Genomic DNA, 19,457 nt, shown 5'->3' on the forward strand with positions numbered 1-19,457 from the left:
CCTTTTTCAACTCAAATGAATATTTTGTAATAAAAATTTTAACTGGCTTTATCTGCTTACTTTAAAATGAAGTCATGAAAATTGCACATGAAGGCTAAATATTTAGTAAAACGTGATATATGCATGATGTATTGGGGCCATAAATATAAATACACTTACCAGATAAGCACTTTACCCTCTGATTAAAATACCAAATCATTCTATTCTGTGTCATGTATTAGCAGTGAATGAACTTGACAGAGCACGGAGCAATACATCAAGACTTTTGAAACACAACATTTTGGCAAACAGTTTTCAAATATGACCCCTCAAGAGTTAAGGAAATAAATAAAATGAAAAGAGGTAACAATAGTTTACTTTTATTCACATATAGTTGCCATTAAAAAGGTTAACTCATTCATAAAAACATTTTTGCTATTCTAAATCTTTTGCAACTCTTCTCTTACAAATAAACCCCCGCCACAGAGTGGAAGAAATGTTAGACTGCAAATGGAACACATTCAGTACTTTTAAAACCCTTCAGAATTTGGCTGATGAAAAACTTTACACAGCAGGTTACCTATTAATGTTACATATTAACAGCGCTATGGTAGCATCTGAACAATCAGATTGCCTTCAGATATTAAAGATGCAGTTGGCATTTTTTTTTCCCAAGAAAGTACTTTAAACCTGTTTCTTTTATGTGGAACTTAACTACTTTGTTAAAAAAAAAAAGTATCTTACATAGATATATCACTTAAAAGTCAAACCAGAAATTTGAACCAGCTTGGGAAAACACTGTTTTTACTTCTGTCTGATGCACCGGGTAAATACCTTGCAACGAGTGTCTATGTAGATACTTTTAATTAAGAAAACATTCTCCTGGATATACATCTGAACCCAAATTGCCTTTCTACATTAACATTCATTTTAAAAGTTTTTGATAAGAGCAATACAATCAATGTCTGCAAACTCAACGTAGTCAATTTGACTATACATTCTAGCTTTCACAGAATTTACTTCCAAGCTTAACTACACTCACATTCTACAAGGATAGTCTGTTTCATTCATCACTGTATATCCAGCACCTTACATTGTAGTACATGGCACATAGGGGTTGTGCAATGTGTCAATAACTGAACAAAATTTTCACCAGCAAATGAAAAAAGCATTCAACTCTGAGTAAATGGCATGAGCACATCAACTGTTTTATTATGCAGCAATACTTCTAGGAGCTTTCTGTGAAGATTCTAGGATTACTTATTATAAGTAGATCAGTAATTCAATAAAAATAATTTCCTCCAAAAATAAAGGAATTCTTACAATGGAGGGAAAATGAAAGCTGTAACATTTTATCTTACAAAGCTATTATGTGAAAATTTAGAATATTAGCTAAGTGAAAACCATCTCACTAAGTAGGGCAATTCCAAAACTACTGTTTTACATGTTTACTAAAAAGTTCATTCTCATTCTGACTTCTAAAACAAGCTAAAAATACTTTTTAAAAGAATTTATAAACTCCTAATAGAATAGGTCTAATTATAATTAGTTCATCCTTGAATCCATGTTAGAGAGTTTTAAAGATGGAAGAAACCTATTGGACTCAAGCCATTTTTTATAAAACTTGTCTGACCTTAAACAGCTACTGGATAAGAAATATATCTGTAGCATCATGATTTTGTCCTAATTCATTTCACCCAGCATTGTTGAAATTCACCAGAATGAGAGTCAAATTAAACATTCACTTGTAAACAATTTCAAAAATGACTATAATTTTCAAATCAATAGACTTGTATCAACATCAATATGTTCTGAAATTAGAAAATTCTCAGCACATATAAAAACATATTTACCTGTTTCAATTAGGTCAATGTCAGGTTTTATCAAAATTCTCCATCACCATAAAACTTTTTAAAATCTTGATTTTTAGGTATCATAAAAAATAAGCACTAAGCAAGTGATATGCATTTCAGCTGACCAATTCCACAAAAGAAGAAAGGGAAGGAAAAAAACACTTGGACATTTAAATTTCAAATCCTAAATGTTCAATACTTTATTTAAGCCTGCCTCTAAATTTCAGAGATATCAATACTCTTGGTTACCAAATATAAGCAATATAGAAATTTCACTGTTACCAATTCTAATCCATTTAGTCCATCCATTTTCTTACACTATGAACATCTTTTCCATCTGAATTCAACCGAAGAATGCAAACCTCAATTTTTTTGTTATCTTTGTGCCCAGAGGGGCAACCAGTCTCAACTATAACCAAAAATGTACTTTCTGACTAGTAATCTCTTTCTGCAATAAAAATACTTTTCCAGTAATCAAAATCTGCCATCCGAGGAAATCCTTCATTGTTCTAGAAGCACAGTTCGAAGCTCATCTTCTTTATTGATTGTCATTGAAGCAATTGCACCATCATTAAACTCAAAAGAAGTTCCTCCATCCACCACCATACAGGCATCCCAACAACGAGAACGAACACAAACCCTAAGCCAAAGGAAATATCTCTTTAAATATCAGTAGTTTTCTATTAGCCATACTTAATAGTTTAATATCTTGGATTTGTATCTAAATTGACAGGCCATTTAGCCTTGAATTTTAAAATCAAGTTCCTCTGTAGTATGAGAATCAGTGACTATGACAACACTGGGTACATTATAAAAGTCTCAATTTAAATGCACAGAATAGCATCATTCAAATATCTATTAGTTATTAAGTACAGACTTGATGGAACTCACAAGCTATTTTCATTTGACTGTTGAGTTACAACCCTTACAAGTATTTTTAAGTGTTGAGCAAGAATGTTTTCCTTAACTTAAAAAAAAAAAATTTTTTTTTTTTTTTTTTTTGGCTAGCACCGTGGCTCACTAGGCTAATCCTCTGCCTGCGGCGCCAGTACCCTGGGTTCTAGTCCCGGTTGGGGCGCCGGTTCTGTCCTGGTTGCTCCTCTTCCAGACCAGCTCTCTGCTGTGGCCCAGGAAGGCAGTGGAGAATGGCCCAGGTGCTTGGGCCCTGCACCCACACGGGAGACCAGGAGAAGCACCTGGCTCCTGGCTTCGGATCGGCACAGCGAGCCGGCCGTAGCGGCCATTTTGGGGGTGAAACAACGGAAGGAAGACCTTTCTCTCTGTCTCTCTCACTAACTCTGCCTGTCCAAAAAAAAAAAAAAAAAAAATTATTTTTGAAAGGCAGAGTCATAGAGATACAGATATCTAGCTCCCATTCACTGGCTTACTCTCCAAATGCTCACAACACCCAAGGCTGGGCTAGGCTAAAGCCAGGAGCCCATAACTCAATCCAAGTCTCTGACATGGGCCCCTGGGCCCAAGTATTTGAGCCATCCTCTGTTGCCTCCCAAGTTCTGCATTAGCAGAAAGCTGGATCAGAACAGAAAGTGTGACTCAATCTCAGGTACCTCAATATGGAATGCGGGTGTCCCAAGCAGAGGCTCAACCTAGTGCACACAACTCCTGCCCCAAGACTATGATTTTCATGTAAAATTTTTACTTAAGAACAGCACATACACAGAAGAGGCACAAATGATGAGTGTAAAGTCAGAGAACACCTTTCCTAAGTATCACCCAAGTCAGTGTCACACAGAGGGCCAGAAGCCCTCTCACTGCCCTCTCCCAGTTGCTACCCCCGCTCTGTCCTTCCCAAGCACATACAATATCCTGATTTCTGGTACCACCAGAGTGACAGGGTTGTCTGTTCTTAAACTTTATATAAATTTAAGAATATGTACAGCACTGTGTGACTTCTTTTGTGCAATAGTATGTTTGTCAAATTCATCCACAATATTGTATGTAGTAGTACTGTGTTCATTTCCACTGCCGCGTGAAAATACTTCCATTGTTTAAAAACACCAAAATTGGCCGGCGCCGCGGCTCACTAGGCTAATCCTCCGCCTAGCGGCGCCGGCACACCGGGTTCTAGTCCCGGTCGGGGTGCCGGATTCTGTCCCGGTTGCCCCTCTTCCAGGCCAGCTCTCTGCTGTGGCCCAGGAGTGCAGTGGAGGATGGCCCAGGTGCTTGGGCCCTGCACCCCATGGGAGACCAGGAAAAGCACCTGGATCCTGGCTCCTGCCATCGGATCAGCGCGGTGCGCCGGCCGCAGCGCGCTGGCCGCGGCGGCCATTGGAGGGTGAACCAACGGCAAAAGGAAGACCTTTCTCTCTGTCTCTCTCTCTCGGAGTTTAGGCTATTGTGGGACAGCACTGCTATCAAATTCTTGAGTATGTCTTTGATGCACTAATTTCTATTGGTCCTATACCTTGGAATGGAATTATTGGTTCATCGTGTATGCTATGTTCAGATCTGGTAGGTAACTGCCTAACAATTTTCCCAGCTATACATCCCAAACAGTAGTATATGAAAGTTCCAGTCACTCCTCCTTGCCAATAAGTGGCATTCTAACTATTCTAATGGTTATATATGGTATCACATTTTATAGCTTTTTTATTTCCCAGAAAATAGAAGGCTGAGTTCCTCTTTCCTGTGATTACTGACCATCTGGATAGGATATCCTCTTTTGTGAAATGCCTAAGACTTCTGACCATTTTTCTATTGGGTTACTTGTGCTTTTTTTTTTTTTTTTTTTTGGATGATTTGTAGGAATGTTTATGTACAAGTTGAGTATGCCTTACCCAAAACTCTTGGGACAAGAACCGTTTTAGATTTCAAATTTTTCCTAATTTTGGAATATATGCATAAACATCATGGGTTATCTTGGATAGGACCTAGTATAAATGTAAAATTCATTTATGTTTCATTTATATGTTAACATGTAGCCTAAAGATAATTTTACATCATTTTTATTTTCTTTTAATCTTAATCTATATAATTGAGAGGTAGAGGGACAGAGATAGAGAAAGACAGCTCCCACCCACTGATTCATTCCCAAACATCTGGAGCTGTGGCTGTGCCAAGGCGAAGCCAGAAGTCAGGAGCCCAATCATCTAAGCCATCATAGCTGACTCCCAGTGTCTGGATCAGCAGGAAGACAAAGTCAGGAGCTGCAGCCAGGCATCAAACCCACACACTTCAATGTGAAACACAAACATTTCTACCATCACTTTAACAACTATGCTAAATACCTAGCACTATACAATATTTTTAGTGGGCCTGCATTTTGACTATAACCTGTCATAAGGTCAGGTAATGGAATTTTCTACTTGTAGCTTCACATAAAGCTCACAAAATGTTGAATACTAGAGCATTCAGTATTTCAGATTTTCAGATTAGGAGTGCTCAATATGTATAATATATTTTATCAGCCCATTGCTGGATACAGGTATTGTAAACCTCATTTTACCTTTTTTGTTTAAAAAATTTTTTAATTATTAGAAGTTATTGACTCTAGTGAATTGATAACTGATCATTCAAATTTTCAATCTTTTATTGTTAAAGTACTTTTTAAGACATATTTTAAAAAGCCTTTTGATCTGCCTTAGTCATGAAGTTATTCTATTTATAGCAAATATTTAAATACAAAATTCATAGAAAATATATATTATGAAAAAACTATGCATGATTTCAAAATAAACTTATCTTTTAATTCCATTCTGCATGAATTTTTTGAAGTACCCTTGTCTATCTCTGAAATAATTTTCATTAAAAAGCAAAATATTTTTAAATGTTAAAAGAAAAAAAAATTTTAGAGTCTCAGCCAAACTGAATATAGACTTGTTGATTAAAATTAACTCACAAATGAGTAAAGTGAATTTTAAGCTGAGTTTTTAGTGTCTTTCCTAGAAAAAGAAAAACTCTAAGTTCATAAAAAGAAAATACAGCCAGAGATACCCATTTGTAATTAAACTATTGTTTTGGTTGCCATGAGATAGACAACATTTTCTCATAATTATAGGTTTTCTTGTTCATTTGGAAAATTGAACAACCTTTATAAAATACCAAATTTGTTTTGATATATACTCCCCTCTGAAAAAAACTGGCTGAAGAAAATCCAACAGAAAGGGCAGGTCACTTTTAGGGAAAAATAAAAATAAATGAATCCTACTGTAAGGTTTATTTTACCGCTAAACAACTTAAGTTTGTTTTTTATTTTCATTTATGTACTTGAAAGGCAGAAAGAGACAGAAAGAGGATGCTCCTATCTGCTGGTTCACTCCCCATAAGGCCTTCAGTGGCCAAGACTAGGCCAGGAGCTAGGAACTGAATCCACTTTGTGGGTAGCAGGAACCCAATCACTGGTGCCATCACTGCTTCCTCCCAGGGTTGGCATTAGCAACAAGCTGGAGACAGGAGCCACAGATGGTATGAAACTCACCTATTTTGATATGGGACAAGAGCATCTTAAGTGCTAGGCTAAATATATACCTCAAAACTCAAGTTTTGTAGAAATATTTATCCTGCAGTTATTCCATACTTGATGTGAAAAGTTGCTTTTTGGGGTCAGTACTGTGGCGCAATGGCTTAATGCCCTGGCCTGAAGCAACCGCATCCCATATGGGCGCCGGTTCAAGACCCGGCTGCTCACTTTCCATCCAGCCCTCTGCTATGGCCCAGGAAAGCAGCAGAAGATGGCCCAAGTCCTTGGGCCCCTGCACCCTCATGGGAGACCCGGAAGAAGCTCCTGGCTCCTGGCTTCGCATCGGCACAGCTCAGGCCATTGCATCCAATTGGGGAGTGAACCAGTGGATGGAAGACCTCTCTCTGCCTCTCCTCTCTGTGTAACTCTGACTTTCAAATAAATAAATATTTTTTTAAAAAAGCTGTTTTCTATTAAAATGATTGATTTGATCTTACTGTGTGTTGACACTTTAAAAAAAAAACCAAGTTAAAGGGTCAGCATTGTGGACAGGTAGGCTAAGCCACTGCATGCCATTCTGGCATTCTTTTTTTTTTTTTTTTTTAAAGATTTATTTATTTTTTATTTGAAAAGTCAGAGATACACAGAGGGGAGAGAGGTGGGCGGGGGGGGGGGGTGTCTTCCATCCGATGGTTCACTCCCCAATTGGCTGCAATAGCCGGAGCTGCACCAATCTGAAACTAGGAGCCAGGAGTTTCTTCTGGGTCTCCCACACAGGGTGCAGGGGCTCAAAGATTTGGACCATCATCTACTGCTTTCCCAGGCCATGGCATAGAGCTGGATGGGAAGTGGAGCAGCCGGGTCTTGAACCAGCGCCCATATGGGATGCTGGCACTTCAGGTCAAGGCACAGTGCCAGCCCCCTGCTGGCATTCCTTAAGAGTGCAAGTTGGAGCTTTGCTGCTCTACTTCTAATCCAACTCCCTGCTAACAACCTGGGAAAAGCAACAGAAGATAGCTCAAGTTCTTGGGTCCCCTCACTCACATCACCACATAAAGTTCCAGGCTCCTAACTTCATCCTGGCCCAGCCCTGGCTTTTGTGGCCATCTGAGTAGTGAACCAGTGGATAGAAGATATCTGTCTCTACCCGTCTCTCTTTGTAACTCCTCCTTTCAAATAGAACCGAAAAACATTTTTTAAATAAAAAACATGTTAATATCCTCAATTATGTAGCTATATCCCTTAAGTTTATCTAAAATGGCATAATAAGTTTGAAAGAGAACGGCATCTTTGCCACGTTAGCATGATACCTCATTATTTTCACAGTTTCTACTTTTCCTGACAGATTAAGTTTGAGTGAGTGAATTTAATAAAATTATATGGTCTTAAAACCAAGTGCGCTTTTCAATGAGTAAAAGGGCTGAGGACGGGGCCAGCACTGTGGTGAGTAGGCTACGCTTCTGCCTGCCATGCCAGCATATCATTTGGGCACTGAATTGTGTCCTGGCTGCTCCTCTTCCAACTCAGCTCCCTGCTAATGTGCCTGGGATGCAGCGGAAGATGGCCCAAGTGCTTGGGCCCCTGCACCCGCGTGGGAGACCTGGAAGAAGCTCCTGGCTCCTGGCTTCGGATCAGCCCAGCTCCGGCCTCGGCAGCTATTTGGGGAGTGAACCAATGGATGGAAGACAGTTCTGTCTTTCCCTCTCTATCTGTAACTTTGCCTCTCAAATAAATAAATAAATAAAATTTTAAAAGGAGGGTTGCTAAGGACAGTCACAAGTAGGACTCTGGATGCTTACTTTGAGGAGAAACAACGCTGACGACTGCTTGAGAAAACCCTGTTTGCTATTGGTTCTCGAATACTGAAAAGTATTTTTGGTTCTTCTGGACTGTAGAGCAGGGATTCATTATATTCATTTGTTACTATAAAGAAAAAAAACACCAGAATTAGCACATTCAATTAAGGACAATCACTTCCATAAGCTAGATACTATCCCCAACTTAAAAGCAAATATGGTCCAGGTCAGATTCTCTCCCAATCAGCCTATTCCCCTCTTGGAAAGTACTTTAATAAACTTCACCTAACTATCCCTACCTTTATTTATTTATTTATTTATTTTGACAGGCAGAGTGGACAGTGAGAGAGAGAGACAGAGAGAAAAGTCTTCCTTTGACGTTGGTTCACCCTCCAATGGCCGTCGCGGCGCACCACGCTGATCCGAAGCCAGGAGCCAGGTGCTTCTCCTGGTCTCCCATGGGGTGCAGGGCCCAAGCACTTGGGCCATCCTCCACTGCACTTCCCACCCACAGCAGAGAGCTGGCCTGGAAGAGGGGCAACCGGGACAGAATCCGGCGCCCCGACCGGGACTAGAACCCGGTGTGCCGACGCCGCAAGGTGGAGGATTAGCCTAGTGAGCCGCGGCGCCGACCAACTATCCCTACTTTTGTCTAGTCATTCATCACTCAGGCAAGCCAGCCATTACCCATGACATCTTCGATGCCATGACTCAGAACACTGTTAAGTAAGCCTCTTAGATTGCAGAGCATGTTGCAACAGACCATTTCTAGCTGTCCTGCCCTGCAGTGGGTAAACCTAACTCTGCTCACTCTGCTCTGACAAATTCTGTCACCACCCACAACACTGGCCTCGATCGGTGCTTCCCATGGCACCTGATGGCCACAGGAACTGGAGCCAGTGTCCCATGTGTGATGCAATAGGCAGCAGCAATACGTCCAGACAAATCCACACACTGTAGGCCCCTTGACCATTCTTAGTCCTCCTTTCTCTATCTCTAGTTCCCAGGGAATAGCTTGACTGCACAGGGAGGACAACTGACAATTCCCAATCAGGCCGATTCTCCCAGGGCTAGTCTCTGGTGCAACGGAAAGGCCCCCATTCTAAGATACTTAGTACCTATTGCCCTTAAGGGTGAGGACTACACTTCTGTGTGTTCTAACTCTGTTCCTCGGGGGACAGCTTACCAGAGTGGGGACAACTGATAGTGTCTGGCCAGGGCCATTTCCTGGTATAATTGAAATGACCTCATTCCTGGATGTTTGGGACTTGTCAACCTTAGGGGTGAGGACTCACTCCAGTCCATCTTAACAGGTTCCCTTTGTCCTTCACAAAAGTGGAAAGCCTACCACCTTCCCTCCTTTTCAGCTAACTACCCTGTTCAGAACTGTCTTGGGCTAAAAGACCTGACATGTCAGGAGTGAGTACACTCACCTTAACTGGGTTCCGTTTGATGCCCAGACCCTGAAAAAGGAGTATCTAGTTTCCTCTGTCTAGCCTCAGTATAAAATGGGAGGCCTGGCCCTTTAACAGAGCTATAGCACTGTCTTCCAGCTTGACCTCCCTGTCACTATCTTGTAGGTAATTTCTTGTGCTCTCTGCTGTCTTCAAGTTCTGACTACTTGGGAAAGCTGAATCCTAGAAGAGTTAAGATTGTTATCTTGAAAAGAGCCCAGCAGCTGCTAGCTTCCCCATCTTCATGGCTGAGCCTCTGGTCACCAAGGGTGTAGCATGTAACAAAATGGAGTTCTTGGTAGACATGGGGGTCACATATTCACTCTGCCCTTTGGCTTTCTCAGAATCTACCTCTCAGTCCTCAATCCTCCTTGCCAGCATGGATGGTCAGCCCAGGCCCAGCCACTTCATCTCTCCTTAAATAATATCTTTTTTTTTTTTAAGATTTATTTATTATTTGAAAGTCAGAGTTACAGAGAGAAAGGGAAAGACAGATGAAGAGAGAGATCTTCCTTCCACTGGCTCACTCCCCAGATGGCCACAATGGCCAGGGCTGGGCCAGGCCTAAGCCAGGAGCCACAAACTTCTTCCTGGTCTTCCATGTGGATGGCAGGGTCCAAACACTTGAGCCACCTTCCGTTGCTATTCCAAGGCCATCAGCAGGGAGCTGGACTGGAAGTGAAGCAGCCGGGACTTGAACCGGTGCCCATATGAGATGCCAGCATGGCAGGCAGTGGCTTTACCTGCTATTCCACAGGTGCTTTCTACAATGCTGTATGCAATGAACATAACTGACTCTATTTGTCATTGTTACAATTTTAACCACAACCATTTTTAAGTCTTTTGTTATCCATAGTTCTGATTCTTCTCGGAAATATTTGCAATTCAATTCACAGAAAAGATTCTAATAAACATTCTTGAAAACAACTTTCTGACTGCTTAAAGAACAGAGATCAAACAAGACAAAAATTAGTTACTTGAGAACTGAATCAATTAATGAAACTTGTGAATTTCTATGTCTTTTATTTAAAATATTGTTGGTTCTATATTTAAATGTTTCATCTTCTAGATTCAGGGAAACTTTTCTGATATCTGTTTTTCAATAAAGATTTATTTATTTGAAAGGAAAAATTATAGAGACAGAAAGAAGGAGAAACAGAGAGATCTTCCACCTGCTGGTTCAATCCCAAAAAGGCCACAAAAGCCAGGGCTGGGCCAGGCCAAAGCCAAAAGCTTCATCTGGGTCTCCCATGTGGGTGCAGGGGTCTAAACACTTGGGCCATCTTCTGCTAGTTTCCCAGGTGTATTAGCAGTGATCTGGATCGGAGGTGGAACAGCTGCGACTTGAACCGGCACCCATATGGGATGCCAGCATTGTAGGCGGCAGGTTTACCCACTGTGCTACAATGTCCACCCTGTTTTCTACCATTTACATTGCTTTGATAAAATGTAATCTTGTGAAGAGATGGAAGTGTTCACCTCTTCCACCCTATTAATACCTCTAAAATGTGAATCTTTTGTTAGATACTATAGCTGCAAGTATGCCTCCTTGTTGTCTTTCCCCAAAAGTTATCATCCTTTCCGGTTACTCTCTCCCCTTCTTTATATGCCCTTCCTCATTCAACCCCTGGGGTTCCTGGCTAGCATACTAGCCAATGGTTGCTCACAAACCATGCATACAGCTGGCTTTGATGCTGGACAAGTGGAATTAGCTTAACAGGAGCAGGATATTTCTTTCTAATGCAGCTCTCAACTCTATTGGATCCTTCACCTCCCGTGCAGAAGATGCTCTACAACTGTAACTGCCATCCCTTTTGTTTCAAGCCACAACGTGTCCAATTTTCCTTCCTCCACTTCCTTCACCAATCTAGGGTCATTCCTGGACAAATCCTTTTCTCATCCCCAGACCAAAAAAGATGCCACTCCATGTCTCCCTGACATCCCCAACTTTGAGATCCTTGCAGCACACAAGGAGGTCTTAGAACATATAGTTCTAGGCTAGTCCATTCTTAGGGAACTTTTCTGGCCTATGTGGATACTGGCTGTCAAAACAAGCACTCAAAACATTTTGGTGTTCCAGGAAACTTGGAAGGCTACTGCAGGAGCATTAGAGGCCCAATTCGCTAGCAGCAATAGCCCTTCAGTCCAGAATAGAAGGGTACTTGATGTCCTAACTGCCAATACTGGAGGAACCTGCACCCTCTCTAATGAAACTATCCACAAGATACAGATTGTTCTAAATTTTCCTATCCTCCAAGATATGTTTGCAGTATACTGTTTTGACATAAGGGTTATTTTCATAGTTGATAAAAGTTACAATATAAAAGTCAGTTTTAAGCTTTATATTATTTAAATATATTTAAAGAGATATTAAATCAAGATCATATCCAAGAAACATTTTGTTTACTAATAAAACAACTTCACAACACCATTCTCAAAATTGGTACTGAAGTAAATTATAAACTGTTAGTGATTAATATCATGTCACTGACCTTTCTCTACCAATTCTCTGTTCAATGGAAGATTCAAATTTCCTTGCCTTTTTGCTATTGGAAGAGAAATGGGGAAAGTACTTTAATTAAGTATATAACAGCTAAGATAAAATAATATATACCCATTAAACAGCATATTATAATTGTGAAACATATAATAGTTATTTTGGTACTCACCAATATTTAAAACATCTTCCACAGCCTGAGTTGCAACCCTATTTATATTAAATGACCTACAATAAAAAAAAATAATTCTTTAATTCTAAAACGTTGGAGAACAATTATACATTGTCTAAACTTAAAACGAACTTTTTAAAAAAAATTTACTTCATTTATTTGAAAGGCAGGGTGACTGGCAGGGGTTGGCAGGGCGGGGTGGGAGCTTTCATTTGCTGGCTCACTCCCCAAATGCCACAATGGGTCTGGGCCAGGCCAAGGCCAGGATCTAGAACTCAATGCAGGTCTATGAGTAGCTGGGACCCAAGTACTTGAGCCTCCCATGGGTACACATTGCAGTGGGAAGCTGGATCAGAAGCAGAGATGGGACTCTATCCCAGACAATCCAATATGGAATGTTGGTCTTCCAAGCAGTGGCTTAACCTGCTGCAAAACAGTGCTTATCCTAATAAGAACTTGTATAAGCAATGGATGGGCTTGAAATTCTAATCTAAGTCATACTTATTCAAATATAACATCAACAGAGGACTCAACTACAGTGTATGAGGAAGAAGGATGGAGAACACTTTAAAAGCATGATAGCAGCTATTATTCTTTTATGCCCTTCTCATTACTGAGAGCTTGAAAACAGAAACTATCAAATCAATCAATCTCTCTCTCCTCTCCAAGGCATAAAGTCAAAGCCCTATTACCATTAGCTATTTCACTGAGATTAGAAAGTTTATATTGATATTTTTTTCAATACAACTGCTATGGTTTGAATGTATTTTCCAAAGTTCATGTCATAAAGTTAATCCTCAATGCAATAGTGTTAAGAGATGGTACCTTTAAGAAGTAATTGGGTTATGTGGGCTCTGAGTTCATGAATGGGTTAATACCACAATCCCATGAATGAGTTCCTGATAAAAGGATGATTTCAGCCCCCCCGCCCAGTCCCTCTTCCACACTTTCTCTCCCCGCATGCTCTCTTGCCTTTCCACATTCCACCATGGGATCATGCACCAGGGGACCCTTACCAGATGTCAGCACCTTGATATTGGACGTCCCAGCCTCCAGAACTGTGAAAAATAGGGCTCTATTCTTTATAAATTATCTAGTCTACAGTATCCTGTTATAGCAACAAGAAACAGAGGAAGACAACAACCTAAGGACTCATCTGGCAACTGTGTGACCTCTAAAGATCGCTCAGAAGCCCCCCTCCTTCTTTCCATTTTAAACCTAACTTTCCTTTGTGAGGCAGAACAAGTCATACAGACAGCTAAAAAACAAAGGAACACTGGTTTTACAGTCAAGCACACTTGTGTTGGATGCAAGTTCTTATGTATTTAAGGAAAGTGTGTGTGTGTGTGTGTGTATATTTAAGTTCTTATCAAGTGTGACTTTGGCTTAAATGTTTTTCTTTGCTAAGTTTCAACTTCTTTCTTTATAAAATGAGCATAATACAACTGATTTTCAGCATTTCTATAAGAGATTCATGTATAAAAAGTACCTAGAATGGTACAAAGTGACAATGGTTAAATAACTGACAACTCATATGCACAAAGTATAAACTTACAGAATCACAGAAGTTCAGAAGATAAAGTAATATTACTGTATCTGTTTCATTTCCCTCATTCTGCAGATAAGGAAACGTATACAGTGGCAAAGCTAGTTAGTGGTTTAGCCAGACCTCTTAACTTCCAGGCCAGAACTCTTTGCACTTATACCTCTTTGCCCAGTTTTATGTATAAGAATGCTGGGAAAAGAAAAGGGAAAGAATCTGGGAAACTCATGTAAGTTTTCAACAAAGAGCATACCATGTTTAGTAGAAAAGATGCTACTATAATAAATCAAAGGGTTCGTTCTAATTTCTTCAATTAAATATTGGCGACAGTGAGAAAATAATCCCATAGCATTAAATGTACTTTTTCAAATAATTACTAGAAAAGTCATTTTAGAAATTTTCCTCTTGGCCGGTGCTGCGGCTCACTTGGCTAATCCTCTGCCTGTGGCACCGGCACACCGGGTTCTAGTCCCAGTTAGGGCGCCGGATTCTGTCCCGGTTGCTCCTCTTCCAGGCCAGCTCTCTGCTGTGGCCCGGGAGTGCAGTGGAGAATGGCCCAAGTGCTTGGGCCCTGCACCCCATGGGAGACCAGGAGAAGCACCTGGCTCCTGCCACTGGATCAGTGCGGTGCGCCGGCCGCAGCACGCCAGCCGCGGCGGCCATTGGGGAGTGAACCAACAGCAAAGGAAGACCTTTCTCTCTGTCTCTCTCTCTCACTGTCCACTCTGCCTGTCAAAAAATAAAATAAAATAAAATAAAATAAAATAGATTATTTGTTGAACTAAAGCTAAGTTTTTAAGAAGCTACTGAATACTTATGAATGAAATGATAAATGCCTGAAAATTACTTCAAAACATAGGACAAAAGCAGATAGGAAAGGTAAGGGTCCAGAGAGAGAAGACTGGACATGAATCAATTATTGAAACTACCAAATGGGTACAGAGGGTTTCATTACCCTATTTTCGTCTACTTTTGTGTATATTTAAAATTTTCCACAATAAAAACTGTAAATAGACATGCTAAAAAAAAGTATAAAATAAAATTTCAGATTAAACTATACAGTCTTAAAATTGTACTTTGATAAGCATTATTTCAGCCATACTTGTGAGCATTTATTTATTAAAAAAAAATGAGTGAATACATATGTGGGTACTTCAGAAAGTGTGCGAAATGGAATTAAAAGATGTTTAGAAAAATTTTGAGGGGCCGGCGCTGTGGCATAGCAGATAAAGCCGCTGCCTGCAGTGCTGGCATCCCATATGGACGCTGCTTCGAGTCCCGGCTGCTCCACTTTTGATCCAGCTCTCTGCTATGGCCTGGGAAAGCAGTAGAAGATGGCCCAAGTCCTTGGGCCCCCACACCCACATGGGAGACCCAGAAGAAGCTCCTGGCTCCTAGCTTCGGATAGGTGCAGCTCCAGCCATTGCATCCAACTGGGGAGGGAACCAGTGGATGGACAACCTCTCTTTCTTTCTCTCTCTCCCTCTCTTTTCTTTCTGTGTAACTCTGACTTTATAGTAAATAATTAAATCCTTAAAAAAAAAAAAAAAAACTTTGAAATTGGGGCCAGAGTCATAGTACAACAGGTTAAGCCACAGCCTGAGACACCAGCATCCCACTTTTGATCCAACTCCCTGCTAATGCTCCTGGGAAAGCAGTGGAAGATGGCTCAAATATTTAGGCCTCTCAGCCACACCCATGGGGGACATCAGATGGAGGTCTGGGCTCCTGGCTTTGGCTTGGTCCAGCTCCAGCCATTGCAGTCATTTGGGGGGTAAACCACAAGATGGGAGATCTCCTTCTGTCTCTTCTCCTCTAACTCTTTCAAATAACTAAATAAATATTTAAACAACAAAAAAAAGCGCTTTGAAATCCATGCATAGTCCTTTCATAATACGTACTTCTGTGGACTTTTTGAAGACCCTCTGTAAGTATGGATTCCAAAATTTTTGTGCCAAAATAAATCTATCTGTTAATGCTACTTCCTACAAACTTTTTAAAGTACCCTTGTATTAGCTACTATGCTATGCACACACAATTCAGCAGGAGAAAAAAAAATTTTAAAAAGCCACCACTACTCATCATCTTAAATCATCTCAATTCTTCCACATTGTTCAAACTAGCTGTGTATTAAGCATATTAGATAACTAATAACGTGATAGGGGCTATAACAGTACCATGAGGAAAAAGTGCAGGGGAGGACAAAAAAGGGATTAATTCATTGTGCTTTTGGAAAATGTGTTAAAGAAGATTTCCAAAGCAGAATGGCATTTGAAGACTGATTTTTTTCAGCCAGTGGATGGCAAGTGGCAAGTAATCAGGCATTCAAAGCAGGAAGAAGTTCCCCTGAGCAGAAACAAAAGTCCCAGTGAGAACAAGGTGAGTGCTGAGAATTTAAAGCAGCCTGCGGTGTCTCCAGTGTGCTGACAGGAAGGGGTATGTGTATGGCAGGAAGAAGGCCAGTAAGGTACCTTAATGTCATAATTGCAAACTAAGCAATCTGAACATAGAGGTCAATGACAGTATTAAAGCAGAGAAGGCACAGACTCATCCATTCAGAAATATGACTCTGTTGGTAGTGTGTGCATGACAACCTGAAGAACACAAGGTGAGCAGCAAGAATACCCATGAACAGACTAGGACCCTGAACTAAAAACAGTAGGAAGAACTGAAAAAAGTAGGCAAAATCTTGAGAAGGGCAATTAACAAGATTCAGAGATGAGCATGGGTGGAGGGGAAAATGAAGAATGGGAAGACCAAAAGGAAAGAGCAAGGTTTTGAAAAGTTATGTTTTGGGGGCCGGCGCTGTGCGAAGTGGATAAAGCTGCCACCTGTGGTGCTGACACCCATATGGGAGCCGTTTGAGACCCAGCTGCTCACTGCTATGGCCTGGGAAAGCAGCGGAAGATGGCTTAAGTGCTTGGGACCCTGCACCCACATGGGAGACCTGGAAGAAGCTCCTAGCTCCTGGCTCCTGGCTTCAGACTGGCCCAGCTCCAGCTGTTACGGCCATTTGAGGAGTGAACCAGCGGATGGAAGACCTTTCTCTTTGCCTCTCCTTCTCTGTAACTCTGCCTTTCAAATAAATAATAAATATTAAAAAAACAAAGAAAATTTATGTTTTGACTGTAGAGCAGAGGGTCTAGGTAAGTGACAATGGCATTAGGAACTACAGGGAACACAGAAAAAAAATTGAGCACAACAAGTTCAGTTTTCAAGGTATTGAATATGAAGTACTCCTACCATCCTAATAAGTTTAAGATATGAATTTGTATTCAGGAGAGAAGACAGCTATATTTATGGTTTGGAAGGCATCTGCATGTACAAGGTATTTTCAGAAAGTTCATGGAAAATGCATATTGTGACAAAATAAGCATAGATCTCAAAATATTTTTTGCATCAAAATAAACTTTAATTCCATTTTCCCATGTACTCCTCACATGTACGAAGAAATAGAAGAAACTACCTAGGACAAGGTATCGAGTAAAAAGATACAGGATATCCCAAGTTATCTCTAGTTAGGCCTACAGTGTGCATACTTCCAGCCTATCTTTTCTATTGTACTTTGAATCATTTCTTTACTATTTAAAATATTCTTTAATTATTAAAAAATATAATCTCCACTTCTCATTTCCTTTAATTTCTTCACAAACCTAGAACAGGAGGCTCAATAATGACCAAACCTAGGCTGTGGCTGTATTCCAGGAAGCCAAGGCAGGACTACTGGACCCAAGCAACAAGTGAAGCAGAAACTGGGCCAACCTATGTAAAAACAACAGACTACCTGCTGTGTATTAGAGACTTTAGATGCTTGTGATAGCAAGCAAGGTGTATTACTTGGCATATTTCACAGACATTGATAAGTAACATCCCAATGACTCACCAAGCCTTTGATCCTGTTCCTGTACACAAATTGAGCCCTGAACTCTTCTGTTTTTCCCATGGACCATCATCAACCGAAATCTCATAATAGGAGGCCCTGCAAATCGAGAAGATAAAACTATGTTTGCTGAGTTTATGGTTCATAGTAAATGAGATCGTTTTCTTAAGAATTGATGAAATCTAAGTAAGTCACTTGACCAAGACATATCTGACTTAGTAGGCACACACATCATGGTGCTAATTCCAATGTGGATTAAGTGAAAAGTTAGAAGAAAAAAATACTTCTGCATGTCTGCATTTCTTTCTGATATACTATATATGTTCTGTTCTATGAATACTTTAATAATTGAAATTGGGGCTTCTTATAAACTTAGCTAGCTAGCACTGCTGCTACTGCTATTACAGAGTCTGACACGTACATAGCCTCATTTCAGAATTGAAAGCAATAGACCACTCTGAAGTGAGTTTCTTCTTGGTAACTAGTCCCTGATATTTCTAAATCTATGTTCAGTTCTTCGAGTTACCAATAATTTAATCTAAACTCTTGTTCCTTATGTTATACACTAATATTCCTTTGGAATTCGTAGTAAGCTAAGAGACATAAGGTGACAAAATTTTAAAAACAATTCTCAAAAAATATTGAATTAGAGAACAAAACTAGAATTTTTAAGTTATATTAATTTTAAAAGTTATATATGTTTCTTGGAATATTTCATACAAATGGGTTTTCTGACACTAGCAAGAACAACACTGTTCTTCAACTTCATGAATGTGGAAATGATTTGCAACTATACAAAGAACTTTTGGAATATGTGAAAGCTTATTTTGTAAACTTTACCTTAAAATAATGGTGTCAATGATCTACACAGGCTTTTCATCTCCAGCAGAAAAAGGTAAAGTAAGCCCTTAATAAAATATAGCTTTTCAAAATTATGACAATTATTAGACATGCTTGCAAACACTAAAAGTCTATGGATAATCTATTATTGAAACCTTTTCCATTTCTCTTGCAAGCTTTTAATTTGTTAAGGTTTTACAAGACAAAATTCTTTTCCATTTTTCTCTGAAGTCCAAATTCCTTATAAAAATAAGAGACAGCAGGTCTACTATTCACATTCAATCTATTTCACAACTGTTATATCTTCCTAGAAAATGCACATTAGGAAACTATTATAAACAGACAAGTCAGCCAAATCCTAAAAACGGCTGCTAATATGGCAGAATCAAGTAGAAACAAAAGACATTAGAGGTAAGTGAGGGTGGGTAGAGGAAAAGCAGAGACAGAGAGGAAGAAAGGTGTAGTCAAGTCAGAGATGTTGAGCCCAAAACAATGAGCAAATTTAGTGTCATTCTCACATGCAGGTTTATCAAGATTAGTCAATTCACAGAATTTTTGTTTCAGGGAAATTATTTTTTAAGGCAGCAATAAAACTCACAGTCCCTTTAGAGTGGGTACACTTCTTCTTAAATTGTCCACTGCTACAGCCCAACAATAAGACATTCTAGGTTAGAACAAATAGGAGACAAGAAAAAAAAATTGGGCTTTTAAAATGTTCTTAAATCTAAGAACATTATAAATGAGGCAGGAATAATATTGCTGCACTTTGTAGTTTTCAAGCAAAGCACTTAGGTTTTCAGGGCATGGTAAAATCTTAATACAGGGTCTGGAATCAGAAATACTGGGTTTACGTAATCGTTCTGATGCTACTAATCATATGGTCTTGGGCAAGTTATCTGAATCCCCAGATCTCAATTTTTTTCAATGATAAACTACTACTCTCTCTTGAAACTGCCATGAGGATTAAATGAGATCACTAGCACAATTTACACAATGCCTGAAACAAAGCAGGCATCCAATAAA

The 19,457-nt window shown here is 39.8% G+C and overlaps 2 protein-coding genes across 5 annotated transcripts in view; one reads left to right on the forward strand and one right to left on the reverse strand.

Moving 5' to 3' along the window:
• SKP2 (S-phase kinase associated protein 2) overlaps positions 1-19,457 on the forward strand; it is a 62,207-nt gene that overhangs the window by 38,032 nt on the left and 4,718 nt on the right. The window lies entirely within an intron of this gene.
• The window catches only part of NADK2 (NAD kinase 2, mitochondrial), a 53,375-nt gene continuing 34,261 nt past the window's right edge, over positions 344-19,457 (reverse strand). For 2 of the 4 annotated variants that reach the window (XM_070056641.1, XM_051853830.2), the window contains exons 8-13: positions 19,033-19,098; positions 17,598-17,693; positions 12,172-12,227; positions 11,995-12,048; positions 8,052-8,175; positions 344-2,472 (exon numbers count right to left, since the gene is read on the reverse strand). In XM_070056641.1, the coding sequence (XP_069912742.1) occupies positions 2,334-2,472; positions 8,052-8,175; positions 11,995-12,048; positions 12,172-12,227; positions 17,598-17,693; positions 19,033-19,098 (535 nt within the window). In that variant the 3' untranslated portion in view covers positions 344-2,333. The remainder of the gene's footprint in view (positions 2,473-8,051; positions 8,176-11,994; positions 12,049-12,171; positions 12,228-17,597; positions 17,694-19,032; positions 19,099-19,457) is intronic. The other 2 variants (XM_070056640.1, XM_051853831.2) reach the window with 1 other exon arrangement.

Source organism: Oryctolagus cuniculus, chromosome 14 (assembly GCF_964237555.1).
Source record: "Oryctolagus cuniculus chromosome 14, mOryCun1.1, whole genome shotgun sequence".
Taxonomy (NCBI): Eukaryota; Metazoa; Chordata; class Mammalia; order Lagomorpha; family Leporidae; genus Oryctolagus; species Oryctolagus cuniculus.